The 13,651-nt window shown below is 38.1% G+C and overlaps 1 protein-coding gene across 1 annotated transcript in view; it reads right to left on the bottom strand.

The window, feature by feature from the left end:
* The window catches only part of tko (technical knockout), a 29,367-nt gene extending 16,381 nt beyond the window's left edge, over positions 1 to 12,986 (bottom strand). The window contains exons 1-2 of the mRNA XM_071599020.1: positions 12,834 to 12,986; positions 12,364 to 12,444 (exon numbers count right to left, since the gene is read on the bottom strand). Of these exons, the coding sequence (XP_071455121.1) occupies positions 12,364 to 12,433 (70 nt within the window). The 5' untranslated portion in view covers positions 12,434 to 12,444; positions 12,834 to 12,986. The remainder of the gene's footprint in view (positions 1 to 12,363; positions 12,445 to 12,833) is intronic.
* Positions 12,987 to 13,651: the final 665 nt, after the last annotated feature.

Raw genomic sequence — 13,651 nt, 5'->3', positions numbered from 1 at the left:
ATACTTTAACAGTGATTGACGGCCGAGTTAGATCGCGTGAAAGTGTAGAGGAGCTAAATTCGCGAAACGTTACTATGATAAACTATGTTGCGCATCGAAATTATCAGCGTAACTGCGTTGGAACCACGGGGCGAAGGTTAAACTACAGATTAAATCTCTTGCATAAATTGGAAGGACGTCTCTTAAGCAGTGATGCCGAAATTGCATAATTAACCCCATCAAACTGCGGTACGAGAAATCGTGACAGTAAGATTAGATAGATCAAGCGCAGGACCGATAGATTTATATAAATATAAAAATATAGATAATATAAAAGGAATTATCATGGCCCCACATTATTCTGGTACGTCAGACCACAGAGATAAGACAAGGGAGATAAGACTCCATACAGACATACAAATATTCATTCTTTCCTCGGACAAACAGGAATCATATAATTAAGAAAACAAAGTCATAACAGAAATAGCAAAGACATTCGATTAACCAGTGAGGACAAGATTAAACGCTGAATAGACATAAGGTATATTTGCAGGTGCATGTTTATGTCGGTTGCTAGTATACAATTATGTACTCGTATTTGCATGTGTGTAAGTTAAAATGGGTTCTGCATGAATAAAAACATATCTGTGAGTGTGAATTGGCAAGGATTTCTCAGTTTTGCATGTAGTTTTACTGTTTTACGGGTGGTGACCAAACCCCCCTGCCACAAACCCTTGTGGCGGCTTGTTGGGTATTGCTTAGAGATAGTGATCGTAACAACAACTGCTCACAGTAAATAGGGATAAATAGATTCATCATTACGCATATAAACATAGGTAGGTACGTATATGCATACGTATTTAAGGGTATGAAAATGAATGTTTGCATCAGTTTGCGTACCTGCATCTATACAATACCCCAAAAGCCGTTGCAAGGACGTGTGGCAGGGGGTGGTAGGTACTACCTATTCTACATATACTCCCTCTATTTCCTCTGACACTCCGCGATGCACAAAAACCGTGTGGAAAGGGGACGACCGAACACCAATCTTGCAACATGCCTACATATACTAATTACGAGTATTAGATGGTTAGCAGCTATACCTATGGCTACACAAAAAGGTCAAAAAAACATTAAAAGAGGGCAGGCACACATGCAATTCAGACACTTATTACCGGTTAGTATTCCACACATTCCGGACGGACAATTCACAAACACAATTGACTTCATACGAGTATACATTCGCCTACACCCCACTTGGCACAAGGGCGCACGGCGGGGGGTGTAAGGACGCCATACTTTGAGAGTATTTTGTGGAAATTTAATCTTGCATACCCCTATTTTCGACAGCGCGTAACTATTATTTTCTTAGATGTTCTCTTTTTTATTGTTGTCACAAATAGTGCGCGGGAAAAACGAATACTTGAATATATCAGTTCGACAGTCTAACTCTCTAATTTTGTGACAATTGTTGACCCTGCCAATGTAATTACGGGGCCTAATCATTTCTCCAATGTCGGATGCAAAACCAAACGCTTTATATGTATGTAATATGTTGAACTAGCCCCGAGTCTTCGCATATCTAAATGCTCCCACCCCAGATTCTTTATTAAATGCGTGACACTTTGTATCCTTTGGTACGGGTTTATCTCGAGCCTAGCGGCCTTTCTCTGAACCCTATTCGATTCTGTAATTAACGTTTTTTTAAATGGATCCTAAACGCTCGCCGTATCCTCAGGGTGAGGCCTTAATTAAGATAAATAGCACGTTTCCTTCACTTTTTCGTCGCTACACCTTCCGACCATACGTTTGACGAATGCCAGCTTTTTTATCGCCCCTCCACAAATCGTGCGTATATGTTAAGAAAGATCCGATGCAATGGTGACCCTCCCAAGTATTTTACTTCATCCGCGACGCTTATCCGAACACCTCCGAGTATGTAAGTTGGTTCAGTTTGGTTGTACGTCGATGCATACGCATGTACGCGTGAACATCCTTAAAGTAGTCGAGGCTATACTTAACAACAAACATACCTCTCTTGTCGCAAGATTTATCCACATGTGCTGGTGGTACTACGTGGATTTTTCTTAAGAATGACAAGTGTTTACCATTTAATAGGATGTTGACATATTTTCCCTGTTATTATGCCTCACGAATGGTGCGTGACTTTGTCTATACGGGTGTCGTGCATACCTGTTGTGGATACACCCCATGCCGTATACCTTCCCCGTGGCTTGGAGGGTATTATGTAGATGTAGTTATTGGTGAGGATTCAAATGTCAACAAAAGTTCCGACAATAGTTGCAAAATGGAGGCAATGTCTATCAGGAGTAAATATGACTTGTAAACACGATTCCATCAGGTAATCATTAAATTCTAATCGGCTGCGTAATTGGTTGAATTAAGGAGCTTATGTTATGATATAAATTTGTGATCAATTTACGAAAATTAAATATCCTTATCAATCTTCCTTAAGGAGTTTCTATCTACCCACATTCAACGGCCGTCGCTCTTCCCAAACTTCCCATGGGGAATGAGATCCTTAAACTAACATAAGATTGCTCACATCGAATTAAATTTTTCGCAAGTTTGAGTAAGGAACAGCTCTAAGGCTCTCCAATGAATTATACGAGTGATCTTCATTTATTTCATAATCAATTACATTATTTCATGTCGTATAATGAACTAGGCTACTATAAAGGACAGGCCAAGGACACACACCATTGACATGATTATCAATTTCGTGGAAAATTTAAAGGAATCTTATCTTTGCTCCAATGAAAATAATCGGGAGTGAAAGATTAATATTGATTTTCAGTTCTCCTCGCCTTTTTTGAATCAATGTAGGAGGGACTCGGATCGATACTTGATTCTCAGGGACATACCACACCACACGCACGAACAAATTATTCACAGAAACATTATTAATTCCATATAGATAAGGCATGATTTAAGAGTAACATGGGTTTAAACATCAAGCTTAAAGATTTACTGATTGCCAAGAATCGGAATAATCGCTAACGAATTTATAAAATATACATACGATATATAACATTTGGACGGCACAACAGAACACAAAATAAAATAGATAACACCCGCACACAGTGTATTCATCCCCTGCCACACACCCTGGCGGTGCATAAATAAATTGCAGGGCATAAATAAATAAAATAAAAAAGCGAACAGTAACAGGGAGATAATGCCAGGAATTAATTGAAGTTTTTAAGTTCTGGTACACGTTATTTGTCAGAAAATTATGATGAGACTTTAGACTTGGTACGCACTCCGTAAAACCTTCATAAGTAGTAACCATTATCAGTAGGAGTAATTCTGTGAGTGCCACAAAGTTACCTATTTACATAAAGTATTCAATTTATTTTCCAAAACAAGAATAATTCAACTCTGTACTAAAAATAAAAATATAGGTAAACTGGCGGAGTAGTTCAATCATTATTAACTTTTTACGAAAATTCTGCAAAAATAATTTTTCAAACAAGTCACTACTCCTTTCAGATTATCCAATGCGATCGGATTTTCCGAAATTGGAAGTGTAACTTGCTGTGTACTTCATTTGTGAATACCTAACTGTGAAGTGTGTGGTAGCGCAATTACGCCATCTTACTTTTCAAAATCCAGCTTGCACGTTATTGGATAAATTTCCTACTGCATCCTAAGGTGGAATTGTTTGTTAGAAGATAATATATTTATTTGCATGCGTGTAAGTTGAAAGGATTTTTGCATGAATGTATACGCCACTTTGGGTATAGGTTTGCATGGATGTGTTGATTGTGCATGTGGTTTTGTTCCCTTTTACAGGGGGTGACCTAACACCCCCCCGCCACACGCCCTTGTGGCGGCTTGCTGGTTATTATGTAGATGTGGTGCAATTAAGAACTTAGTTGGTTAGACTGACTGACCTACCACAACGCCTGCACGTGCCGGTTCCCATTCCCCGCTATCTGAGGGAATCCACCGTTTGTAAAATTATACTCCCGCAGCTGCGAAAGTCAAATTTAAACATACTGAAAAACTGGCGAAGAAATCACACAAAAGGACCAACTTCCACTTCAACGTCAATTAGGTTTTAATACAAGTAAGAGGGGAACTAGTGAAATTGAGGCAATGAGGAATGCTGAGCTAACACTTTATAACGGTACTTTTAACACCACCATACTTAAACGGCAAATCCTTGCTTTTCTCTTTTCGCGAAGGGCAATGCCCCCTTCTGGATATTCCTCACTTATTTTATCCTTTCAGGGTGGGAAGGAAACAAGGAGGGACAAGGCGTGGCGGGATAGGGTAGAGGGCGTAATCCGAGTAAAAGGCTGACGGGAGAGTCGTCACAGCGCGGCACCCTCAAACAGGAGAACGGTGGGACTCATCATTGCGTGCTTTAAGACCTTTTGTTCTCGGACGGGGTTCGACCCTTAAGGGAAGGCTGCGGTATAGCATATCTGCGGTGTGGCGGGAGTCACGGTGACCGTGGACTTCTCCGAGGACGACGACCTCATCTCCCCGTTCGAAAAGGTTTTAGGGGTGGTGGGTAGGGAGAGAGAGAGAGAGAGGGCCAGAAAACCCTCTCGAAACAAAAGGGTTTTCCTTCGGACTTCATCCCGTGAGACCTTACCTGAAAGGGTCACCTTTGGAAGCACAATTTAGGACTTCTCGGAAAATCGAATTACTCTCATAGATGGGCAGGATGGAGGGATAGGATTTTGGCGAGCGATAGGGATCTCTCGATCGCAGGGCACTCACTCAGGATTATAGGAATTAGACGTGAATGACGCCCACCATTTCTGTGCACCCCCATGGTGTTCCCCTCCTGAGCCAAGGGTTTCTGCAACGGGACTACGGCCAAAATGTAAGGGAGCATATGAGGGAAGGTGATAAATGTTCGAAAAGTTTGAGAGTGAAACATTCCACACGGGGGAGCTAAATTGTTTCCCTCTGCGACGGCTTAATCGGCACGAAACGCTTTCTGCTCGACTAACCAAAATATGGTCTTAGAGTATACGTTTGAAAATATACACATGGAGCACAAGGGGAATATATTAATACATGGTATTAATTTTAACATTATATGGAAAACAGATAATAGTTGATGATGTCACACCGAGGCGAAACCATGGTAATCAGGAAACGTTAATAATGTGGAACTGCTGTGTTTCTGTGGTCCTTAAATGGAGAAATTCCACCGATTGGCGGGAAAAATAGTGCCATAGGCGAGGCTAACAATTATTCCCGTGCAAACCTCATTGTAGTTTCGAGGAAAAAGAGACTAGAAAAATCATTTATTATATGTAATAAACGCACTGGTTGACCACAGGGAGAAAGAAGTTACAACACGTGTTAGTTTTACGTGACAGAGAACCCGAGTAGTTCAGGTTAGGTCATCGGGAGACTCGCACGACAAGAAATCATTTCATCTTTTCATAATATCATTTTCCATTCTGAAATAAGAAGCGGTTAGCAAAATTCATTGATCTCAGGAATAAAGAGATAAAAATGCCAGACTTATCGCTGACACAACCCACCCAATTCATAGTTATATAAATAAAACGCCATTAGAATTAAACAATTCGCAAATAGAATAAAACTTGAGAAAGTAGGCAGGTATGGAATACGAGTAATTCTCACCCGAACGCCTACCACATCGGAAATGCCGAAATTGAATGTGCAGGCCCAATTAAAAAATACTAGGCGTTAACCTTAAGACCACTCTGGGGGAAATATAAACGGATAAAAAGAGAAATATGACCACAAGGTCAAGAAGCAACGCTATATTTCGCAGGTTGGGCATCATTTAGAATATGGTGCTAGTAGTAAATAGGCTCGCTTCAATGAGGCGTCTTGAATGCGGAATTAGATCGCCTTCAGCGTATGGGAACGAGATTTGTATAAATGTTATTATTGCAGGAACTGCGAATCACTAACGGTGCGAAGGTCAAATTGCAGATTAAATCTCTGACGTAAATTGTGAAAGGTCTCTTTAGCGATGATAAAGAAAGTCTAATTTACCCCATCGTATTGCGTTAGGGGAGATTATGACTATAAGATTAGAAAGATCAAGTGTAGAACCAACAGAATCTAGGATGTCATTTTACCCGCGATCAATAAGGGATCCGACAAACGACCACGCTAAGTGGAAAAGAGTATTTTGGAAATTCTAAGTAACTTATTATGTTGTCCTAATTTTCTCTGACTTCTAATTCATTTCCCTTCTTGTTACTAGCAGGTCGTCTCCCATGCGTAGAGCAGTAGTATTTCGTACTCATATACCGAAGTGTAAATGACTTATCTTTCCATTTTTGACATATTTTACGGATTTTTTTGGTTACTATTAATTATTGAAATTGAAAAATAAGTAAATTGACTTTTCCACATAGAAAATTTAATTACAACCCAGGTTACGTTATAGTATAACATCTTCAGGTCTGACTAGAAGATGTAACACCGACTGACAGGTAAATGATGCTATACTGACTGACTGATAACCTGAAGATGTTATACTATAACGAAACCTGGGTCGTAAATAAATTTTCCATGTGGAAAAGTCAAATTATTTATTTTTCAATTTCAATATTAAGATTTTCCACCAATTCACGCAAGAAACAGTTTTATTTCCTATTAATTAGGCAAAATTGCATCTTGATGCTGCAATTCCAGGTGTTGAATTGTCTCCTGCCCCACACCTTAGCAATTGCTTTCAGGGTACCGTGCGGAAGTAGTAAACGACGTGCCCGCTCCATATGGTTTTTCTCTGAACCACACACACACACACGCACACTCAAGGCGCTGAACAGGAGATCTACTGCGGCAATTTTCTCTCAGCTCGAAATTTCCAAATACTGCAGACGCAACGTGTGTAAGAAAATACAATACGAAATACAATGAATTCACTCGCGGGAATTTCCAATTTTCTCCGTAGTTTTATCACAAGAATCGGCCAATTCAACAGCAAAAAATTTAAAGTTCTAGCTTTTCATTTTTCTGCCCAAACCCCTTAATGCAGTCAATCGCTGTACGAGTACATTTCCTACAAATACTTAATTGTATCTTTTACTGGGTACAACATTTCTATTAAGGTTCGCTTTGCAATTTATTTGGTGTATTCTCCAATTGATTATCCTTCTCCTAACGTCATAACGACACAAAGCACATATGTACGCCCTATTTGCAGAGAGGTCCCAAGGAAGGTGGCTATCGTCAAACGTATAGTTGGAAAATGAAATCGATGAAAAAGTGAAGGAGACATGCTGTTTTTCTCTCGTAAGACCCCACATAGGGTATGCGGCGAGCAATTTGGATCCATCTAAGAAAAAACACTGATTACATAATTGAACAAGGCATAGATATTGACCGACAAATTAGCGAAAAACTTGTACGAAAGAACAGAACACGTCACATATTTACTAAAAGGTATGAGATGGGGAACCTTCATATATACGAAGAGTCAAAGCGATCCAATTGCATAAAATACGAATTAAGTGATTTTGCATCCGAATTAGAAGAAATAATTCAGCCCCCAAATCACATCGGAAGGACAGTCAATTGTAACAAAAAGAGAGAGACCGAAATATACAAGCATAAATAGAATTATAGCACCTGGTAATTAGTGACTGCGTTGCATGTGGGCCAGCCCTTTTATAATGTATTTCCCATATTTGTCTTCTTGTTGCAGTCAGTGGAGTATTTACTGTGTGCATTATTTCGTAATGTGTATGCGATGGATTTTTTGCATGAATGGTGTCCGGTCTTGCCCCTTTCACGTGCCTTTTCGTTGGATCACGATGTGCCATGTGTTTGCGGATTGGAGCAGGTGAACTATGGCTGATAACCTAACAACCCCCTGCCACACGTCCTTGCGATGGCCTGGGGGGTAGTCTATGGATGTAGATAGATGTATAAAACATCGATGAACACAAAAATATAATTTAAAACGCGCACAATGAACGCTTTAACACTTTCAAGGTTGTTTCTTGTAAAAATAATTAATTGAACCCTTATTGGATGATCACTGAGTAGTGGTCAATTCATTAAGGCATTATACCTATTTAAAGACAGATTTTGTGCAGCCCCTAACAAACATATACTTCCAACCTTAGTGAAGACTTTCTATTGCTTGACCTACATTATTCTTTTCTACGCTAATGAGGAAGGCTACAGGAAACCATCTCAATTACCATCCTCATAACAAATATTGATTCAAAGAAATATGGCGCAAAAATGTATGTACGAGGGCAGGCTGAAAACTAATACACCCATGCTTGTAGACCACAACCAAAATGACCTTCAGAAGCACTCCTGGTGGCATGTGGAAGTAACATTCCCCCTCAACACGCATGCGTAGGTTTGAGATCGTTGCTTTTCATCCAGTGTATTTCAAGAAGCGGAAGTATGGAGATGTGTTCTAGTGATATGTCCACGCGAGTTAAACAGCATGCTGTTATCGAATTTTTAACTGCTGAAAAAGTGACTCCTACTGAGATTAATCGTGGTTTAAAGGCTGTGTATGGTGACGATGTAGTTTATAGGTCAACTGTAAATCGATGGGTAGTAAAATTTCGTGGTTGCGAGCCTGGAAGAGCCATGATTGTTGATGAAGCACGTAGTGGACGTCCGATCACTGCCACATACGATATACATCGCCAAATCGTCGAAGATTTAATTAAAAATGACCGGCAAATCACTCAAAAGCGTATAACAAAGCATATTAGAATATCCAAGGAAGAGGTTTGTCGTGTTGAAGGCAGCCTGGCGCCAATAATCTTGTAACATGACAATGCTCGTCCACACACCTCGCGCGCAACTGGAGAGGCTCTGCAAAACATAAAATTTGAACCGATTCCACATCCTCCTTATTCCCCCGATCTTGCGTCTTGTGATTTTTATTTTTTATCCTCAACTCAAGAGACCCCTCAAGGGTAATTATGGGGATCGAGATGGTGCGGTGGCTAACGTACTGGCTTCCCACCAGTAAGGGCGCGGGTTCAAATCCCGGCGGTGTTGAATATTTTTCAGAGGTATCTCGATCCCTACTTGAGGTGCTTTGTGGCGGGCACTTTGAGTGACTACGCCGTCCGTCGGATGGGACGTTAAACAGCGGACCCCTTGGCGCCTTTCGTAAAGAGTAGGCTAATGCCGACGCCGGGTTTCTCTCCACCCTTCATCCTTTCCTGTCCATCCCCATGGCGCAAATGACCTTAGCTGTCGGTCGCCTCCCCTCAAAACTACTACTACTACCAAGGGTAATTATTACACCTCAGACGATGAGGTGAAGGCAGCTGTCAAGTCTTGGATTCGAGAAAAGTCGGAAGAGTTTTTCAGGGACGGAATGAAAAACCTATACACGTTGGTAGAAATGTGTTAGCCTTAACGGTGACTAGGTTCAAAAATAAACATATGGTTTCGAAACTTAAGAATTGTACTACAATGCACTTTTTGCCCGATCTTGCTAATTTTCAGCCTGCCCTCGAAACCTAGCCATTGAATTTGACCAGAAATTTGTTCCAATGAAACTGCGGGAGATACCGCAGCAGTAACTTTTAACGGAGTCATCCGCTAATGTGCATTTCAATGCAGCAATTTCAGATTGTAAAAATCATTCGCCTTGACTGGACTCCCATTTTTTTTAAATTTTCAGTCTCAAATTTAATAAATGGATTTCACTTACCGATTAAATTGGAATGCATTTAATTCTGAGAGGGCGAAGAGTTAATTTTTTAACATAGACGCCAGATTTAGGAATTACAAGTTTTAAGCATTTACAAATACTACATTGAAATGGCCACTATGCCATTTTAAGAAAGATAATGGTGTAGGTTACTTTGGATGTGTAATTTGACTCCCAGGTAGGTCGCCAGATGAAGCCAACTGGACAACCATGAGTCTGCTAACATTTTATAATTTTGGGTTCCTAAAATTCCCATACTCAAGATCATTGACATAAAGAAATAAATAACAACAGACTATTGCTAATATTATTAATTACCTAATGTCTCACCATCATGAATTAAAAATAGGAGTAATAGAACTGCATCTATCAGCTATCAAAAATATATGAATTCAAGAGGTTGGAAGATAGAAGCTATATAACAATTACATTGCATAGTATACACAGCACTGCTTTTTAGTCCACATGAAAGGATATTAAACCTGAATACTTCCAGAAATATAGCCTTATACAGCCTTGTCAGCTAATTATTTTCAATAAGAAACTTTGCTGGTGGGCGTGGAGAAGGATGGAAAAGGTGACTTTGACAGAAAGAAATACAAACAAGGAAGTGTTAGGCAAGGTGAAAGAGGAGGGATTGTTGGGTGAAATACAAATGAGGCAGAAAGATGGATGCATTCCATTGTGATTGGCGATGGGATGCTGTAGACTGTGATAGAGGGGTGAACGTTAGACAAGGGAGGGAGAGGTGGGAATAGGATAAGCATTTTGGATGCAATGAAAGGAGGAAGGTAGTATGTGAAATTGAAGAGCGGCTTATTGAAAGTCCAAATGTCAGGTTGTGTTTTGTTTGGAGAGGCAAAGAACTTTATTGCTGCTCAGCCTGTGACCATCTGAAACCTAACTTAAAAGGTAGAATACTAATAATTATAATCTTGCTATCTTATTATTAAAAAAACATGCATGGAAAGGAAAGGTAAAGAGCTACATTTTTACCAATAACATAATTTTAAAATACTATTTAATTAGAATAATTGTATGATAACATATTAAAAATGCATTACTTGCTATGGTGCGCCCTTCTTTGATATTGGTCTATGTTGAGGAAATATAATGATAACGCTCATATTCATTTACTACGGAAAAATAAATGCAGAGCTATTTTTATTGAAAATGCTCTCCAAGCTGGAAGATTTAATTTGCTCGCATTGGGGCAAAATTTTCCAAAAAATATTTGAAGTATACATACCGCTAATACCTAATGCTATTGAGTAGCATCATGAATACTTACAATTAGCGGTAGTTAATTTGGTTTAAAATATTGAGAAATACTATTATCTATCACTATTAATTATACTTCATAAGTAGATGAAAAAATTGAGGATAAGCTTAGAATAGTTTAAAAAATGCCTAAATTAATGTAAATCCAGTGAGAAGACTGAGATTATTGCCTAATGTTCCCTGTTTATGGCAGGATATAATAGCGGACACTAGCAAAGGAGTAAAAACAGTAAATGTTGAAGTTGAGTGAACATGCAAACATGGTAGCTTCATTGAACAGGAAGCTACCATGTTTGCATGTTCACTCAACTTCAACATTTACTGTTTTTACTCCTTTGCTAGTTTTCTTTCCTGAAGGTTGGTGATGAATTAAATTTATCAAACAAAGTAATATGCAAACACGACAACTTGAATCAAAATGTCTCTTAACTTATTATTCATGACAACAGAACTATATAATAATTATTCATTTAGAATGAAAAAATTCAGCACAGCTTTGTTATACTGCATATGAACAAAAAGTTCATCTTTTATTAATACATAAGCTAACCACTAATGTATTTCATTCATAAGTGAATAACGATAGTGATAATGAGTGAATAAATATAATAGAGACGCTATAATTAAAACCAAAAGGAGAAAAATTTATAAAAATAAGTGATAATCAAATGATAATTGGATTTTATTTAAAACCGCTCTCACAAAATAATGGGAATGTATGTTTCAGAGGAGGCGATATGTTAGGAAATCAACTACTTTTCCTGAATACCTATAAATTCAGTTCTTAAATGTGAAAGTTGCTAATTTAACTTTTCCCTCCCATATCCTTATTGGATTACATCAAAAGCAAATAATAAGTAAGTGCCTAAACTTGCTAGCCTCAGTGATAACAGGGTAATGTCCCCACCAGGTGGATTTCAAATCTACATCCTATGGGTTATCCTACCCAAGTGGATATTCATTCACTTAAGGCTTGGGTATTTATAGCTGCGTTTCTCACTTTTCAAATTTATTTATCTTTTATCCATTACACATTCCAGTTCAGATTTTCACCAGATGCTCAAAACTATGAGGACCTAAATTGCTACATTTAAAGGGCTTTAACCAGGTGAGACCATGGCATTCAACATTACAATGCTCTGATTTCATATTCTACAGGACATGAAAACCTACTCGATAGCATGAAATTCGGAGAACACATTAAACTAAATACGTTTTCAGAAAGATGATAATTTGCTTTATGCTAAGACAATGCACATACATAATAAGGTATAAGCCATAAACGTTTCTTTCATATGAATGGAAAAATTATGAGCCATGAAAAAGACAAACTTGAAAGCAATCTGAACACATTATAGGCAATGGATGATAGGTAGTCATTCCTAGGGGAATATGTTTCACACTTTACATGCAAAACGTATAAAACTCACCATTTTTCAGAGGATTAAACAAAGATTTCTGCAGCAGATGCGCTACACCTTGCATCAATTTAAAAGTCATGTCGAAATCACCTGGAATAATTAAATTAGCATTTCAAACTATGCCACAGCATTGCCAGGACAATAAATATATACTTCAAACAGAAATGGTTACGGCGAATTTCGCTTAAATGATATTGAAAGAACTATTAGTACCATAAAAGAGCCAGAGCAATAACATAAAATTGGTAGAAAATATACATTGAAGATAGGGAAATTAAAAAATTGGACGTATATTTCCAATTCCCATCAGGTACATAGTAAATCATTCTTTAGAGCGCAGGATAGAAATATTGATTTCTTATCACACCAACTTATAATGCTTCTTTTAATTGGGAAATAAATTTCGAATTAAAGTCTAAACGAACAAAAACTAATAGTGGGTGGTTAAAATTATTAAGAGAATGTTTTGAAATACTTACCAATAAATAAGCAATCGGGGACATAAATAAAATAAAAATACAGAAAGTCAGACTTGCAGATCTTCTACCTTCATTATTTTCTCACGAATAAATTACTATCAATATTTTAGCAAAATTCCGGCACTCTGGCCAGACGACATTCGCATTACGTTATTGTCTTATTATTTGAAAACAATTGAGCATTGACTAGTGATTCAACTAAAATTGCATTCCGAAGATTCCTAACTTTTTAAATGTAAATGACGTTCAACCTACCGTAATTGACACCATGGCTTCTAGAATATCAATATAATGTACCTTAAAAGTAAAAATGCTATAATTTCCTATTGAATGGGATCTGTCAGTTGGCAAAGAAAGATAATCACTTGGTACAACATCACAAACTCTCCAAGCTCAAGATATTTTACAAACTGTTATTATTTCGCTATTGTATAAAAGGTTTTCATGGATAATTTTCTCAATTATTAAACTAAATTCAAAAAGTGCATTATGTGTTCATTTAGGGCAACCTGATTATTTTGCAGACAGTCATTGGAAAGACCTAGCTGTCTATGCTGATTCTAAATAAGATTGGGAAAAACAGAATCTTAAAAGTTGGCCTGAGCCACCCGACCAAAACGATCTATGCGAGTAGAAATACGCTTTACGAGCAAGTCAAGGACCATACTAAAACCAATGTGTATTTTAGACTAATGGGATGCAGAGATGAATATTGGTGTCAACCTATTGAATTTCGTCGAGGCCTGTTTAATTAATGCTTCTTTAGCTTTAAATAGCAGAGCAGAAGTCATTGATATTTTCCATTAAAAATGAGTAGA

The sequence above is a fragment of the Hetaerina americana genome, unplaced genomic scaffold (assembly GCF_022747635.1).
Source record: "Hetaerina americana unplaced genomic scaffold, ioHetAmer1.1.p SCAF_100, whole genome shotgun sequence".
NCBI lineage: Eukaryota > Metazoa > Arthropoda > Insecta > Odonata > Calopterygidae > Hetaerina > Hetaerina americana.
The sequence above is the reverse complement of the archived record's forward strand: the minus strand, read 5'-3'. Positions and strand labels throughout refer to the sequence as shown.